The sequence below is a fragment of the Ctenopharyngodon idella genome, chromosome 13 (genome assembly GCF_019924925.1).
Source record: "Ctenopharyngodon idella isolate HZGC_01 chromosome 13, HZGC01, whole genome shotgun sequence".
Taxonomy (NCBI): Eukaryota; Metazoa; Chordata; class Actinopteri; order Cypriniformes; family Xenocyprididae; genus Ctenopharyngodon; species Ctenopharyngodon idella.
In genome coordinates, this window is record NC_067232.1 from 15,415,267 (window position 1) to 15,434,273 (window position 19,007).

Consider the following 19,007-nt stretch of genomic DNA (forward strand, 5'->3'; position numbering starts at 1 on the left):
TGTTTGATTCTGGCCTGTGTGGCATCCTGGTCTCATTCCTCCTCTCTTACTCTAAAAACTTCCTGCCTTCTCTACTTTCTCTATGAATAAAAAGTGACAAAAAGCCCAAAGAAAAGAATGCTCCATATAGTCTCTCATTAAAGTGGCCTCATTTCAAACAGGTGGACGTATTTAGGCCAGTGAAGGCCAATGTGGACACGGCCTGCTTTCACTATCCATGCAGTCCTGAAATACTACACTCACCTAAACAGATCTGCCAAAAGGTTTCAGGTTAAGAACAACTACACAAAGAAGAATGACAATTCAAATTTAATACTGGATGAAAAAAGGCGTGGGGGCTTAAATGTTAAACTATGTTTGGCTAAATCTTTGTTTTCATGTGTGTTATGTTATTACTAGTTTATTCAATATGACAATGGCAGTATTTTTAGCTTGGTTATGAAGGTTTTGAACTAGAATAATTGTGTTTATAATAATACAAAAACATTCGGTGTGCAGTGGAAACCTACCCACTCACTACAAAATCTGGCTCATTGACATGTACAAAACAGCAATAATCATTATTCAAAACAATGATGTGCAGCTTTCAAGTGAAAGCACAAAAATCCACTCTCTTATTCTGTGTACCATATTTTTACAGCTGCAATCTTTTCCCTTGGAAAATCTAAGTCTTCAAGAAAGTCCTTTTGTAATTGATAAACTAAAAAAGCTAAAACACAGGCCTAAATATTCCCAGTGTCAGTAGCACATTCAAAGCATTTGAACAAATTGAGTCTTTTTCTATTCAAATGCGCAAATGAGCATAAGCTGACACCAACCAGAGAAACAGAGATAAATAATATCTACCTTCCTGCAGAATTTATGCTGTTTTTCATTTGAAGTTGGATGTGGGATTTTCTTACTTCTGACCATTGCACAATCCTCAGAAGATAACGGATAAAGAATCAAAATGGCAGTGCTAGTGTTAGTGTGGGTAGGTATTTGTCAACAAACATGTCCTAACAACCAAAATGAGCATGATACATTGTTATGCAATGCCAACATTTCTTCTGCCGTTTTACAGGTATCAACAGAGAGTATCGTACCATATTTTACACCCTTGTCTTTGCAAATGCTTGCTAAACAGGTTTGGATTATGATGTAATTATGAATGACTCAGTTATGCATTTCATTTGCTTCAGAGTAAATGTTTATCATTAAATCACATCCGCCATGTTATATCATACACTCACATCTCAATGAAATCAGAAGTGGGGATCTCTGAGATTCCAAGTCAGAAGTCTGACTTCAAGTGACATAGCACTTTTCTGAGTAGGAAGCTGCATATAAAGAATGTGAAGCTCCGTCACACTGTGCTGCATGCTAGGGCGGCCCCTCCATCTCGCCCTCTGCTACTGATAATACTGAAATTAATACCGATACCTGCACCTTTTGTTTTGTTTTTGCCTTTAAATGAAATATTCACATTCTCCATGGCATCCTTTGCAGGAAAGAGAAGCTATTTTATTGCACTGCATGGATATTTAATGTTTTTACTGAAGTTTTGCAGAATTACGTTCACAATGTATCTGGTTACCATGAAAACAGTGTCACGCGCTGGGTGCTGCTGCTGCTTCTTCAGCCGTCCCGTCACACGCTAGAAATGTCCAAATAAAAATGTGCGTTCAACAAGCTAAAAGAAGTCGCTCCATTTCTTCATTGGAAATGTTTAAATGTAACTGAAGTTTGATTGTTGTCATTGTAAATACTCACTTTCCCATGGCCACGGAGGGGAATCAGAGATTGTGGGTTACATCCAGCGAACAGACACTGACACACTGTTTTTTTATATACTTATTTCAACACAGTAAAACCAAAATCAAGTCCCGAGAAACTTGTGAACAGTTTTGCAGAGGCCTTGTGCAAGTTCTGCTAATTCACAAGCTGACAAACTGTGAGAGTCATACTCGCAAAGGTAATTTTAAACTAAACAAAATGCAAAACTTGCAAAAACACTCAGCAATTTGATTATTTGATTGATTATTTTATTGATTGATAGGCAATAGGTTTAATGAGTGACATTATTATTAGATTTGCTATCCCACATCTTCTTGTCACCCCCTCAACCTTCTTCCTTTAGTGTTTTTACACGTAGAAAAGGCAAAAAATCCTCCTAATATGGCGTCTAAACAGACAGTTACCCAGAACTCAACACGGCGTGACGTCAGCTTCACATTCTCTAGCATCAGGGTATGTTTACACAACAACGATGTAAAAAAAACGCGGATCCACGAAAAGGACCAAAACTGGACACTGTATTATGCTCAGGGTTGCCAGGTTTTCACAACAAAACCTGCCCAATTGCTACTCAAAACTAGATCATTCGTGTTTCAGGGGGCGTCCCCCCGTTAAAAATCGAGTCCCGTGGGGTAAAATCCGCGTTTTTTTGGCAGGGTTCCCCTGGTAAATTTAGCATTCCAGGGTTTATGTTATTGGGGACGCTTCAACCTGCGGACATTAAAAACAACCCACAGCAACACTGTTAAAGTAGCCCAATTCCACTAGAAAACCACAGACTTGGCAACACTGATTATGCTGCCAGGTCAGTAGTTGGCAATGTCACTTTGTAAAGAAAGACTATGTTCCTGTGCACATATGCATTCTTTTACAGAGCACTTGCACGAAAAAACGCACATGCCTATAGACTAAACATATAATACGCATGTGCATGCCATCACAGTTTTCACAGATCCGCGTTTTTGTTGTTTACACGGAGATGATAACGGTATTGTTTTCAAAAACTTGCACCTTGAAACCCATTTTCAAAAGCTTGCATTTTCAGGCCCCCCAAATGACGTTGTCGTGTAAATGAACGGCCAAAATGAATAAAAAGTGTTCCGTTTTTAGTTGGAAACGGTGTTGTGTGAACAGCCCCTAAGTTCTCACCGTAATCAAACACACCTGAACCAGCTAATAAAGGTTTAATTTGAACACTGCAGCCAAGTGCGATGGAGTAGGGTTGCTAAACTCCTCTGTCACTTTTATCAAGACCATTTCAGGTCAGACAGTGGCATGTAAAGTCTCCAGGATTCACCTTAAGGACCCACAACCAAGTATTACATGGCACTGTCAGAGTACATTCAAGCTTTTGTTCTTCATGCATCATGTATTCCTATCCATCCTCTGGAGAAAGATGCACACCAGTCATCTAGTAGCTACACAAGAATACCATTAACTACAATAGATTCCCTAAAGCACAGCCATTATAAAACCCAAAATATGCCTCGCTGCAGGCTAATGCTTAAATTTAGTTGGCTAACCATCACAAACTGTGAAGGAGATCACCTCAGAATGTTGAACTCTGAGCAGTTTTGTTGATAACTGAACACTCCGTGACCTGGTAAGTTTAAATTTCATAATATTGTGAACATGTACTTACTGTTGTGTTTGAAGACTCGAATGGTTGCCCCCGACAACCTGGCTCCCAGGATAAGGGACGTGTGATTTAGCTCATCACTCAGGATCAGACAGCCCTGGAAACAAGACATATGTTACTGCATGGCTCTGAACACATTATGAAGCAGGAATCTAAAGCAGGAATCCATCAATAACATGTTGTGTGAAATAATAATGTGAGGTTCAGACAAAACAATCACAAACAGAACCTTTTAAAACACTGTTTACAGTGTTTTACAGAAACTCAGACTAAATACCATATTATAATATAAAGAGTAAAAATAAAAGAATAAACTAGAACCTAAAAATAATAATGTATTCTCACACACACATATTATACAGTACTTCTGATTTTTCACTTATTTTAACTGTTAATTTATCTATTTTTATTATCTTCTCGCTCGCTCTCATTTTCTGTCATTGAATCTTAATTGACAATTCACTTGAGCTCATTTAATTATCTGAACCCCAGGTTCAATTCTGTCCCAGATAGGGAATGATCTGTCTGGACAGTGGTCACCAGTGAGGTGGTTCTTGAACACTTTTGCATATAATAGTAATAAAAACCTTTTAAGGAGACAAGCGAATTAAGAGTACATCTTTATATTTTATATTATCCCCTCCCGAGAATCAAAGAAAAAATCTTGTCGAGGACCTCGATCGGCTCCGATGTTCGGCGCAGATTATCTGGTAATGTGAGGCGTTCACAGATCGAATCTTGCAGCTCCCGATCTGCTCTCACACAAATCGTGGCCACCCCGATCATATCAAACATGTTTGATATTTAGGATTTTAAATCGGGAAGATTACATCAGTTCTTTAACAACAGCCAATGAGAGAAGTGAATGAGAGTGCTTTTGAAATTGCGAAACCAGCTGCTGTATGGATCCGTTCGACAGTGGAGATGGCGGAACGGTGCGCTGAAGTGTTGCAACAACACAACTCCTTGAATAACGCATCTTCAAAAACATGACACAACCGTACAGACAAAGAGAAAAGCTGAGGAGAAATCGCTATGGTTTTGAACATACCGGTTGAGTGTAGAAAGCTGCTAGCAAATAAAACCTGTTTATGTCAGCGACGAATATGTTTACATCTGATTCCCAATGAAATCACGTGAGGTGCTCTTCTGGGTATGATAATCTTAATAATATCCTGTACTGTGTGCTGCGCTAAAAATTTCAAATCTTGTAGTGTGTGCTTGTGTGAGATTTGCGAGAATAACATCTGTGAAGATTCTCCTTATGTGTGTGCTGCAACCAGATTTCATATTTGGTTAGGATTTAAAAACTCCTGTAGTGTGAGCTCGGCTTAAGCGTTTTTGCTGGGAATCGAACCGCAGCCTTGGTGTTGCTAGCTGTTGTCAGCTTTTTGTCGCCAGGATCTACTGATGTGAACTGGATGATGAAGTCTCAATGTCAGCAGAGCATGGCCTGATTCAACAATGGTTGCTGTCATCTCCTCTTCACCTCGAGAGGACTTGAACTGACACCTCCTCCAGAAGGCACAAGTGGTTGGACTACTGCTTAACTAATACCTCAAGGCAGCAACATCATGAGGACTTTCTCAAGGGAAAAACATCCCCCTCAGCACAGTCAAACCAGTTACATTTTTCTGGCACCTTAAGAAAGTCCCCCAGCCCTCTGGATCACATCCAAATCCTGGGGTCTTCTCATCTGAGTTGGTTATGATGACCACATCATTGGACCCAGTATAAACAATCCCTAATGAGACGCCCTAAACAAACACTGTCAGTTCTAACTGTGCTTGTTTATCTGATTGAGCATCATTTTTAACAAGGGTTTGTTTAGTGTGCTGGTTCATTGGGTTATTCTGTGGTGCATGAAAAACAGTTTATAGTGGCAATTAATAGCAGGCGCCCAGAGATAATAGATTAATATACCACACTTGTGAGCTCACTTCAGCAGATAAAATTGAGTGATTTAAGACATATGTAAAAAATAAAAAGGCACCGTTATGGATTAATTTTTAAACGCTGACCTTTCCGACTAGTGCTGGAATGTTCATGGAATTGGTGGCGAAACCCATTCCAAACGCCATGGCAGACTCCATGCCCAAGAACTCAGCAACAAGTCGCTCCAGTTCCTCATGGATGCTGAAGTTGGCTATAAAAAAAGATGAAGAGATGTATAAGCTGACACTTTTATCACAGAAGTCTCCTTGGTCTCTTTATACAATAAATGGAAACAGGAAATGACACAGGCAAGAGTACCACAGCTTAACATGTCAGGAACACATGTGCTGACCGCATTCTTTAACCACAAGACCAGAAAAAGGGAAGACAAAGTGAAAGGCTGAATCTGCTTGAGATTATCAATACCTCGAGGAGACTTTTAAACAAATAAACTCCAAAGCAACAACTCTCCACTTCCACCACAGAGGGTATTCAGGATCATGAACAACAGGAAGTGTTAGAAGCATACGGTAAGAACAACAGTAGACATCTCTGCTCTCATGTATTTCCCTTTGCTGGATGTAAAATTGCATTAATAAAAAAATAATACGTTTTTTTTTTTTTTTTGGTAAAACCACAGACATAAGAATTTATTAGACCACAGTCTTTCCCAGTCAGATTAGGGATTCTACAGCTTTGGAGGAAAAGCTTTTTCAGCATGTCTTCTTTAGCGTTTCTAGTTTTAGAGGCTCAGACAGCATCAGCATAGGGGAAACAAATGAGATCTGTCCAGAACATGTGAGGTGAAAGGTTATTAATCACTCAGTAGGTGCCTTCAGAGACTAAAAACATACAGACAAGAAATACTGCCATAATGATAAGACAAAAACAAAAAGAACATCTGATACTGTGAGATAAAAATGTGACCCATGCCTCATGTGTTAAATATAGATAAATATATAGGCTATAGATATGTGCCATAAATCTCTAGTGTTCTTTTTTATTGCGACTGCAGAATGATGTCATTGCTTTTTGAGGTAATTAACAGGCCTTGAAGTTAAAAGTAGTTGGAAATATTCAGAATTTACAAATTGACTCACTTTAAAGGAAGAGTTCACCTAAAAATTACATTATGTTATTATTAATCATATTAGTCAAAATTTAATCAAATTTAAAATGTCAAACTCTGGATATTAATATTGCACAAACAGTTAAAACAACTGAAAAGTGGTAGTTAAATGAGAACAGCAAATATATTCCCAAATACTCCATCTTGAGAATTTCCCACATAATGGCAGTTTCAGCCTGAAGCACCAGCTGAACCAGACCACCATAACCAGTTTAAATGGTTTACCATTAAACCCAAGACATAGAGTGATAAAAATGGACTAATCTGAATTAATCAAAAAATCATTTTGTTCCAAACCTGTATGACTTTCTTTCTTTTGCAGAACACAAATATTTTTGAGATATTTTTGAGAATGTTGGTAACCAAACAGTTTTGATGACTGTATGGACAAAAACCACAGACATTTCTCAAAGTATCCTCTTATATGTTCCACAGTCATACAGTTTTAGAACGACATTAGGTTAAGTTAATTAATGGGGTAAATGAAGTTACATTTTCATTTTTGGGTGAACTTAAACTCATGAGTTGGAATTTGAATTGAATTGGCCACACCCCTCAGGCTGTCCAAATGGAAATTGAATTGGGATGACAGGAAGAGGAATTTACTGACTAATATCAAAGTCCCTTTAAGACAAGTCATTCCACTCGGCGGCCATCTCTGAAACACCTCTCGGTAATCCAAGTGCAGCTCCTATCTCTTTGAATGGGAAAACATCAAATTCTCCAAAGCTGTTTGCCAAGCTTTCAATTAAATTTCATATTTGAAATCACCAATGAAATCTAACAACAACTGTCTCATAAATTTTGTTTCTAAACGCTCAAATCATGACAAAAAAAATATTATTATTCAGTATTATTCAGGCTGGATCAAGCTAGCGCGTATGCGCAGTCCTAAATGCGCGTCTCTTGTGCCTTATTTCGGAAGCGCGCGTCTGACTGTTTCTATAGGAACCGGAGCTTCTAACGGCCGCTGCAGTGACGCGATGACTTTACCAATCGGCGATTGGCTCTTATTTAGAAGGCGGGACTTATTTCCGATATATTGCGCGTTGCACTTTATCCCATTCAAAACAATACTAGTGACGCATTCAAAACAATACCAGTGACGCATCTTGTGTTATTCTATAGTATTTGCTAATATATCAATACCATCTAATGTTTCTGGAAATCCCCCATATATTGTCTGTATGATTTTACTTATGTGTGATCCCATGAAACCCTCTTACTCACCAAAGTGGCAAACAAACCATAAAGTTCTGACTGCTGGAAATGTTCAACAGCTTTAAAGCAATAAATTCTGGCTAACGATATTTCCTACTGAATAAGACAGCAGTCAAGAGTGATTGTACAACCCTCAATGTTGGTATGTGAATAAATGCCTTTTACATGATTCCTATAGAGATCTTTGTACTCTAAAACACCATTGATTACTCCGGACCTCTGATCATTACTTCTCACAGCAGCAGCTGAAGCGTGATGTGTTTGATTAAACCTGAATCAGGTCCGGGGCGGCTAAACTGCACTTCAGTGTGATAACTGAGAAGCTCGCTCTATACAGAGGAAACACACAAGGGTCTTGACTTGTAACTGGGGTATTGTAGTAGTCTAATGAAGTGAGAAATGAGAGCGAGACCCATGAAGATCACATTCACCTGGTGGGAGTGTATACACAAGCAGAAACTGCCCATATAACAGCAAGTTCTCAAAACATCTTAATTTAATTTAAATGGATGGGAACAGCTCTGAAAACAGTAACGAGTTACATTCAGGGTTAAATACAAATTAAGCTTGATAAACAACATCTGTGGGCACAGACTACTACAGAAAGTCATGTTTACAGTAATATTTACAGTAGAAGTTTATGGGATAAGGCACTGCACCAGATTAACATATACAGGAAGAACATAGCATAACATTTTAATGTTATATTTGTTAACATGGGACTAATATGATAAAATTGCTTACTAATCCTGTTTGTGCAAAGTTATATACAATATTTCAACTCCTGTTGCACAAAAGTCTGTAAACACTGTAACTTTAAATTTGTTTTACACCAGTAAACAAGTTTATCCCACTAAAACAGTAATCCCAACATTAAAAGGATGATTTACACAACTTTGCAACATAAATAACACACACATTTTCATACGAAAGAATTAACATAATTTTAAGCTCTACATTTTTGTTTTCAAGCCCCACATAGACTTCCATTGCAAATGCAAATGTTATTTTTGTTCGTTTTTTTTTTTTTTTTTTTTTTTTTTTTAAACAGAAGGACAACCAAATTATTATCTGTGGTAATCGAAAGCATGCCTAAAGTTTAACTTGTTTAAAACTTGCAAAATTCCTTTAAACACTGGTGCTGTGAACTGTTCTGGGCTCAATTCACACTAACAGAACAAAAACAAAAATAGAAAATATATCAATATTTTAAGTAGCTCCAATAAGACAAAAAAAGGATGTAGCTCAATGAAAGATTCTGGTTTAAGAGCCACTTAGGCACACACTAGAGAAAGACAACTTTTGTCTCATGCAGGAAACTAGTTTAGCAAAACAACATTTGCCACCCACTGGTTACACAATGACTACATTACCATGGTGAAACATTTAGCTCTTCTAACAATAAATGTGACACTTAAATGACCCATTATGTTGTTGACTCCTCCATACTTAAGTGCTACCTGCTTCAGTGATATTAGTGTTTGACAACTGTAACTTAATGTTAAACCTATAAACTCTTAGTACAGTTAAATAGTCCATGGTGACTAAAAACACACACACATATAATAATGAATTCTAAAGAAACAGAGATACTCAGGCAGAATTTCTATAAATGATTGATGTAGAAGTCTTAAAACAAACACAGACCTTATTGATCTTGTAGTTAGAACAAAAACATCCTGTCAACCGTGACCATAATGTAACAGTAAAGAAAAAAAACATTAACCAACATCACATAAATTATGAGTAAAATAGTAATCTTATGTAACTTGGGAGATACAATGCCACTTTCCAGTACAAATTTAAGTGTAGTAATTCTGCTGAATTCTGTGATTTTAAAAGGTTTGTTCACCCAAAAATGAAAATTATTCCATGATTTACTCACCCTCAAGCCATCCTAGGTGTATATGACTATCTTCTTTTAGACTAACACAATTGGAGATATATTTTAAAAAATTCCTTAGTCCTCTAAAGTTTGTAATGGTTGTGAATGGCTGCCCAGATTTTGAAGACAAAAAAAAATGCATCCATCTATAAAAAAATGAATCCATACAACTCATAAAGGCCTTCTGAAGCGAATTTACGCATTTGTGTAAGACACATATCCTTAAATAATTAAAACTTAAATTAAAGTAAAATAACAAGCTTCCGGCGCGTTAACTTCCACGACGTAGTACACAATGCTATGACGTTCTACACTATGCCATGATGTACTACGCTATGTCCTACGCTATAACGCGTAGTATGTCATGTCATTGTGTAGAACGTCATGGCACATTTTTTTATGGATGGATGCATTTTTTTTGTCTTCAAAATCTGGGCACCCATTCACAACCATTATAAACCTTGGAGGACTAAGGATATTTTTAAATATATCTCAGATTGTGTTCATCTGAAAGAAGATAGTCATATACACCTAGAATGGTTTGAGGGTGAGTAAATCATAGGATAATTTTCAATTTTAGGTGAACTATCCCTTTAATTCCTGTTTCTAAATGTTCATAAATGCAAATTTTCCATTTGTAAAACCCTTTAAACACTTAGTAAAACAAGATTCATGAATATTTATACTTCATTTTTATAAATAAGTAAACTATTTTTATATATTAGATTTTAATATTTTACATATTTCATACATTTACTTTGTAATAATATATAATTTCTATAAGCATTTTATACTTATTTTGAAACACTGGTGATGTAATGTTTGTGAATAAACTAAAGAATTAGTTACTCATTTTTTATGTTTGAGAATCTCGACTACAAAAATGCCCAATACGCACATACATACACAGGCGTCTAATTAGGAACTGCATCTTAATAAGGAGTCGTGGGGTTAGTTGTTATTGCTCATTTAACAGAAGGCCTGCAGAAATATATCCAAAAGCAACGATAGCCTCTGAGAGATGCAGAAAAAAAATAAATGAATCCCTCAAATGAATAATGAATGATACGAAAAGGACTTTACACACAAATACCCCCATGACTCATGATCACATGTTCTTTTTGTGTCTGTTTCTGATATTTGGCTTAGATTCACCACAGTAGTGCATTCACTGGATAGCGCCGCAGATAAAATATCTCAGATGACCTACTTTACTATGGATATGATCTGATATCTGATGAAACAATCATGTTATTAAGAGGGATTTTTACTGTGTAAGAGTGTATGTATGAGGAGAAAACAGAAAAGCAGTGACACAGAGAAAGTGTAATAAAAAAGTGGCAAAATTAATTCCAGCTTTACTCTCATGTGTACTTTGCCCAACTGTGCTCACGTGATGTTTTACAGCATTGCTGATGTCAGAACAGGTAGCAACAGTCATCAAGCAGCTAAAAAAAATGTCACAGACATACGCAACAAACCAGAATAACCAGATGCCAGAACATCAGTCAAACCAAAGTACTTAGAATTGTGCCACTGAACAGGTCTAATCTCTAAAACACCATCAAAGATTTCCATACCCTCTTAACAGCGAATTTCCATGAAAGTTTGTGATTACTCAATAAGCATTTTTAAATATCATTTTATAGTAACTGAACTCGCAAAGTGTAATTTTCTAACCAAATAAATTAGAACTTAGCATAAATTTAAAAAACTCTATATTCACTACAGACTTTTTCAAACTTGTAAATCACAATTTTTTGATCTTAGATGCATGTAAACCTATTGTAGGAGACCTCCAAAAACAAAATTAATAGCCTTTAAAATAGTATAATAAAGGCACTTTAAAATTCCCTGACATTTCCTGGTTTTCCATCACTGATAACCATTTTACCTCTTAGCCTTAGTGCAAACAAGCCAGCTTTTAACCTACACAATCTACATGACATTTGTAAAAAAAAAAAAAAAAAAAATGCACTAAATAAACATATGGGGAAGATAATTATGTGTCATTTGATTTATCACAACACATGTAATAAACATGCAGAGACAGATATGAAACAGGTCAGTCAATCATCAACTTGAGCTGCAAATTAAAAAACAGGTTGGGCCTTTAATAAATCTATTGGTGCAGGAGGAATTCTGTGAACGCTGCTCAAAGCAGGTCAGATCACAAGTGGAAAAAATGCTTTTGACAGGTTTATGGTGGCATTAACTAAATCACAATAGATGCTAAACAAGCTACCATGCTTGTTCTTAATGCAAACAATGTTGGATGCTATAGGTGACCTGTTTCTGTGATTGTAGGTATGGTTTCGGTTGAGGTGAAACGACACAAATACCTAGTTCCTGTCTTGTGCTGCAGACGCCCACCCCGTACTGTCTGGTCTTCTCTGCTACAGTTTTCAGGAAGTCAACATTGTTTTCAGCGAAACCCAGATAGTTGTAGGAGCCCATGTTTATGACGTTCTCAATGGTTCTCCCTGTTAACCTGACAAAAAAGAAACACATCAACCAAACCGTTATAGATACTGATTTATCCTGAGTAGCCTGTATATATATCCTTCTTGTTCTTGGGTGGAACTGAAATATTAGTGTTGGGGCGGCCGTTGAAAGACACAATAAATAACATTAGCTGAAATTACAGAACAAAATGAAGAAAATGGGGAGAAAATGAGGAAAAATCATATAACTGCCACTTAATATTTCTCCTCTGATGAAATGTATTAATAATATATTGATATTATATAATATACATTAGTGTTTAAAGGTTTAGGGACTGTAAATTTTTAATGTTTTTATAAGAAGTCACTTATGCTCATCAAAGCATTTATCTGATCCAAAATACAGTAAAAATAGTATCAATATTTTGAAATAATATTACAATTTCAAACAAATGTTTTCTATTCTAATATATATTAAAATTTATTCCTGTGATGTCAAAGCTGAATTTTCAGCATCATTACTCCAGCCTTCAGTGTCACATGATCCTTCAGAAATCATTCTAATATGCTGATATGGTGCTAAACAGACATTCCTTATTATTATCAACATTGAAAACGTTAGTTAATATTTTTCTAGAAACTGTGATGGATTTTTTCAGGATTCTTTGAAGAATAGAAAGTTCAACAGAACAGCATTTATTTGATTTTTCTGTGTGTGTAATGTCTTTTGATCAATTTAATACATCATTGCTTAATAAAAGCATGAATGTAAAACACACACACAAAACTTTTGAATGATTATTATATAATTATATTATCATATTTTAATATATTTCTCCTTGTATAAAAAGACCAGATTGTACCGGTATGAATGAACAAGCAGGTTTATGGTCTTTAGTGCTGGTCTGGTCAAAAAATGAATGCTCTTTAAGTTGGTTAAAGTCCCACTGTGGTAAAAAAAAAAAAAAGCTTTTAATGTTGTTTATATGTCTATGCAGTGTTTTTAAAATGCTTTAAAGGGATAGTTAACCCAAAAATAAAAATTATCCCATGATTTACTCACCCTCAAGACATCCTAGGTGTATATGACTATCGTCTTTCAGACGAACACATCTCAGAGATCTATTTTAAAATATCCTTAGTCCTCCAAGGTTTATAATGGTTGTGGATGGGGGGCCGCGTTTTGAAGTCAAAAATAATGCATCCATCCATAAAAAAAGTAATCCATATGACTCCAGTGGGTTAATAAAGGCCTTCTGAAGTGAAATGATGCATTTTTGTAAGAAAAATATCCATATTGAAAATTCAAATAACTAGCTTCCGGCAGATGACCGTACGCAGAACGCGCAAGTCGACTTGCGCCAAATGAGTAATCCTCTGACGCGATGTATGACACAGGATGTAGGAGTATCATAAGCTTAGACGCCTCTCGCGGTTCAAACAAATAGGGCTGTGCAACAGATTTAAGCTCCTCTTCTCTTATATCAAAATCCTCCGAAATTTCTCTTTAAAAATTATAGTTTTAGACTTATAATCCGTGACCGATGATTTGTTTTGCTTTATCCTCCGCGCTTCCGCATTCATCATTACATTGCGCGTCAGGTCAAAGGATACTCTTCCGCCACAAATTGACTTGTGTATTCTGCTTACGGTCATCCACCGGAAGCTAGTTATTTGAATTTATAGTTTTAAATATGGATATTTTTCTTACAAAAACACATTGCTTCGCTTCAGAAGGCCTTTATTAACCCACTGGAGTCATATGGATTACTTTTTTTTTATGGATGGATGCATTATTTTTGACTTCAAAACGCTGCCCCCCATTCACAACCATTACTTATAAACCTTGGAGGACTAAGGATATTTTTAAATATATCTCTGATTGTGTTCCTCTGAAAGAAGATATATACATCTAGGATGGCTTGAGGGTGAGTAAATCATGGGATAATTTTCATTTTTGGTTGAACTATCCCTTTAAGACAAACCATGTGCAAATTTATAAGTCAACACCACTGCTGAGTATTTTCTCTTTAAAACTGCAGTGATCTAAAGACAGTTTCAAAAACACGGTTTGAAATCGCTGGTGTTTCTGATGTCACAAACTATCTTGCAACCAATCACGTCAACGTACCGGCGGGCTTTAGCATATCATTAACTAGGCCGCAAAGCAGGGTAGGAGTCTCAAGAGAATCCAGGTAATTCCGGTATATTTTTCTGTTGATATGAAAAATTGTGTAGATTTAGCAATATGGCGGGTTTATGATGTATATTACGATGTTATGATGAACTATATGCCTTTCTCCACTGATGTTCTGAGTTGTTCAGAGCATTTCTAAGGATACTGATTTTCAGAAGACAGCCGTCTGACTCGCGAACGGGAACATGGTTTGTGTAACATTAGCAACACATTAGCAGCTGTTTGATAATGTAGTCAAGCAAAAGGCTATTGAAATAATATTAATTACCATCATGTGTCCGGCGTTGTAAAAAGCGATATCATTGTGCAGCGTTTACCTCAGTAAGTTGACCGAGTGGATCTCTGAGCTTGTGCGAGTGAGTAAAAGTAGGGCTAATTAACATATTCATAGCTCTGCGTATACTAAATGAAGCAAAGTTACATTCAAGATTTGAATGCATTAAAAAATGTTTAAATATGTCATTTTGATAATCAAAGATGAGTTTTAAGGGATATAATTATTGACTACAGGGAGACTTTAAAAGTTAAAGTTTAAAAGCCTGGGACATCATATTGTACCAGGAACCAACACCAAAAACATATCCTGCTCTTTTCAACAGTCATAACAGCCTGTTTTATGCAAACCATAGACTTACCTAAACGTCCAGTTGTAATCATCCGTTACTCTTTCCATGAGATCAAAAACCGGACCAGGTAAACTGCATATGGGCCGGTTCCAGTTGTCCCTGACTCTCATGTACAGGTTCCGGGTGTAGAAGTTTTCAAAATCTTGGTAAAGGGGAACAAAGTCCTGTAATACAAGAAATCAGTTACAACACAACAATCAGAAGCACTTTTAAAACAACCTAACATCAGTATTTCATGCTTTCCTTCCACAATATGCCCTATTCATTAAAAAAGAAGAGGCACAGCTGACCCAAGATCAGCCATAAAAAGACACTTTGCATGTGGGTAGTTACAACCGGGTGAATGTTTCAAAACCATCTGCTCTGTGAGTATCAGAGTCCTGAGAGACTCACCCACATCTTGTCCTTAAGTAAACTCTGCCAAAGAACAATTGAGAGGCTAAGCAGACTCCTCATTGTGCTGCCTTTATTAAACCTACTTTGAACTGCTCAGAATCCTAGTTATGGGGACAGTTAAGACACAAGAAAATAACAAAGGCACAACAAACTGCCTGACTTTCACAAGGTTTTTTTTTTTTTTTTTGCATAAGCTTTTGACTGCCACTCATAAGTTTTTCTGGTCACCGAGGAGGTGTCTGATCTTTGCCCAGCGTTTCAGATCATGCATTCAAAGCGTTCTCTTAAGACACTAAAAAATTTGAAACAAAAACTGCACTCTTTTGTTTTCATTTAGCACAAAGCAAACAGTTTAAAGCTTTGCTGGTATGTGACAGCAATGTAGAAACCCCTGTTAAACAGGACAAGGGAGAATGGAAATGGCGTGAGATCATTTGGGGACACATGTAAATTTTGCTCTTAAATGCTAATGGAGTGTATAGGCCTACTATATATCAAGCACACTCTGTGAAATGTGCAGCACTGAAGTAAAACCTGTTCTTTCCGGTTCATCTATTTATTTTCATTGGATAATTTGGGCAAAAGGTGGTGCTATACCAGCATTCCTACACTGAAAAATCTGTTGCACTCATTTCTTAATGATTTGTGTTTGTACACTTTAAAGTTTACAGCTAGCTTAGAAGATTTAGACTGTGCCAATTTGGCCGCAGTGATTCACGCTGATCATGGAAAACATGGCAAGCACAGAGCAGAAAATACCCAATGTGTTCACTCATACCAATATAACACTATTTTACTAAAGGTGTGACTCCCTCTGAAAGCTTACCCTTTTGTGATCTTGCCAACTTAACTTCAAAAATGTATGCCTTTGAATAATCACATCTAATGTAATACCACAAGCTTTAAGTGAGAAATGTGCATAAAAGAGGCATCTTTTCTCAACGGACAGACTGAGAGCAGAAATAATGAAGTCACTCTCCTTTGGGGTTTAATTGCGTCTTTAACCTCCCCAGCATCACCTCACACATATCATGGAGATTTTCCATAGTGAACAGTGTGTAAATTAAATGACATGAAAGAAAACACTTTAAATCTGTCTTCCCTAATACTCATCTTTTTACAGTTATTTTTTAAATGTTAAGTATGCAACTCTCAGAACATTTGCCTTTTAGACACAAAAGAAAGTTGTTATTCTAATCACAAAATAATAAGTCCTACCAATTCAGTAGAAGGTTTACATGAGGTAATGATCAAAATAATAATAAAAAAGATATTCTTCCCATCGTGTATGGAAACTAGAGCAAGACAAACTAGAACAAACTAACGTTCTCTACATGGTGGTTACTGTGCAAAATGTATTAGATGGAGAGCAAACCTACCTTTTGCTCTTCTCTCTCCTGGGCCTGATGGCATTTCTCTAAACCAAGAGCTCTTAAAAAGTCTCTGAAATAGCCAAACAGAATGACAATTCCATAGCCCATGTATGTCAGGACAGCCACATACATGGGGGCTTCCTCAAATGAATCTTCACCCCTAACTCGAGGCTGATGAAAACCGTTTCCCTTGCCATTTTTCTGCACCTGCAATATCACAGGTTAACAAAATATAGTTAATATTATTTTAATGGCACTGTAACTTAGCAGACGAATGATATTTAAAACATATAGGCCTACTACATGAACTAAACAGTATTATTAACATAATTTAATAATAAATGTTATTTCTAAGTGTGCTTAAACCATATCTTTCATTACCAATAGGAAACTTTTAATGACAAATACCACAGTTTGTTTGTAGAAACCATAGTTAAATTAGAGAAGCCACAATAATTTTTCCTGTGGTTACTAACACAAATTTTACAGTTAAACTTACTATAGGGTTACTATTTATATATTTTCATAAGGATAAACATTTATGAAATACCAAAAGCGCCCATGAACTTTAAGCATATTTTAGTGATGACTCAAACGAATTGGTGACTCGGTCTTCTGAAAGGATTCATTAAACGAACCACCTGGACGAACCGATTCGGTGAAATGAATTGGACCTCCCAATTCAAATTCCATGCTAAGTCAAACCCTTGTGTAACAGCGTTGTATTTAAAAACTCCTTCGAGTCATCTTTAAGGATTACCCCTTTAACTTTCATTTTTAAACTTTCACGTTTAACTTGACGTATTTTGCCATACATTGAGCCGAAGTGATGCAGTTTGACATACCTTTTCATTTATGTGATATCCATTTTTCAAACTGTTGTTTTCCTGGTCACAATGAGACTTCAGGGTTCCGTTGCATTGATAGTGCTCATCTGTTCGCATCATGTTCGCAAAGCGTCAACGCTGAAGAATGAATTATACTATTGAACTTCTCTTTTCTTCAGTTTAGAGAAGTGTGTGTGTGTCCGTTGAAGTGCAATTCCCTTATGTGAGTTCACCATCCGACTTCATGCTCAAATGACTTTGATTTGTGTACACACAACTTTGGACCAGGAAGTATTCGCGGACATCAGAGGAATGACACGACGCGACTGGGCGCTCCCTTTGACAGCTTCGTAGATCTGATAATATCGGAAGAGCTCCACTTTGTACAGTGAAGACACAATGGTACTTTCAAACTTGGATACAGTCGTTCTGAATCTGTGTCTGGATGTGTATTATAGTAAATGAAAAGCAAAACTAAAAGTAAACCTGCTGCAGCCACAACGACAGAGTTGTCAGTGGTAAAAGAAACACGTGCAGGGTGAAAAAATCCATGTTGTGCAATATGCAAACGATATAGTCTATTATCTAACAGCTTGGAAAGAGTTTACTTGGTTTAATTAGTTTTCATTAACCATAATTTAACTATTTAAACCAACCAAAGATGGATTTTGGACGGGCCTCTGACTGCCAGGGTCCTCAATCTAAGAAGCCCCTCAGAAACGAGGCACAGCAAATGTAAAATGTTTTAGCCTGTTATGAATGTTATTGACATTGCATGTCACTGCATTAAATTTGTGATGTGTTTTATTATTATAAATTTAACCTTGTCTTATATTTGTGATATAATGTGTAATTAAGAGAACTTAGGCCTACATCATTATATATCTAATGGTTAAGACTGTTTTCACCTGCTGCCAGTTTATGTTCAAATTTCCTATCATTGTTAAAGGGATAATTTTTTAGAGATAAAGTAAAAAATCTGTGATTTTAAGTCACAAATAATCATTAATAATTTAGTTTTTCCCTCCCTGACAAAGACAGTGTCCCCCACAAAAGAGGCTGATGACCAGGACCATCCATTCTTAATACAGACCACGGCTCCTCCTCATTATATGGTTACATCAATGTGACTGTATTATAATGCGATTAAAAAATGGAGCAAACATTTGTCTACATTATTGTAACTATAAGAAATGCATTATAGATGGAGTGCAAACCTACCTTTTGCTCTTCTCTCTCCTGGGCCTGATGGCACTTCTCTAAATCAACAGCTCTTAAGAGGTCTTTGAAATAGTCTGGTTAGATCAGTGTAACTGTGATATAAAACACACTATTATGAAAAAATAGAAGTAAAACACTTTATTTTCCATCACCCTTCATATATTTAGTACAACACGTATGGTAAATGTATATAAGGTGCACCAGTGTTATTTTAGTATTATTTATATAGGCTACTATTATATTATTTATCGAAATTTTCGCTTTTATTTTTATATTTTCATTTTTAATTTGAGTTTTAATATTTTTTTTATGTGCGGTTGTCATTTTTATTATTTTTT

General features: G+C 36.3%; 1 protein-coding gene across 1 annotated transcript in view; it reads right to left on the reverse strand.

The window, feature by feature from the left end:
• Positions 1-18,481, reverse strand: part of sptlc3 (serine palmitoyltransferase, long chain base subunit 3) — a 36,170-nt gene extending 17,689 nt beyond the window's left edge. The window contains exons 1-6 of the mRNA XM_051917508.1: positions 17,467-18,481; positions 16,628-16,828; positions 14,862-15,016; positions 11,928-12,076; positions 5,437-5,561; positions 3,419-3,512 (exon numbers count right to left, since the gene is read on the reverse strand). Of these exons, the coding sequence (XP_051773468.1) occupies positions 3,419-3,512; positions 5,437-5,561; positions 11,928-12,076; positions 14,862-15,016; positions 16,628-16,828; positions 17,467-17,568 (826 nt within the window). The 5' untranslated portion in view covers positions 17,569-18,481. The remainder of the gene's footprint in view (positions 1-3,418; positions 3,513-5,436; positions 5,562-11,927; positions 12,077-14,861; positions 15,017-16,627; positions 16,829-17,466) is intronic.
• Positions 18,482-19,007: the final 526 nt, after the last annotated feature.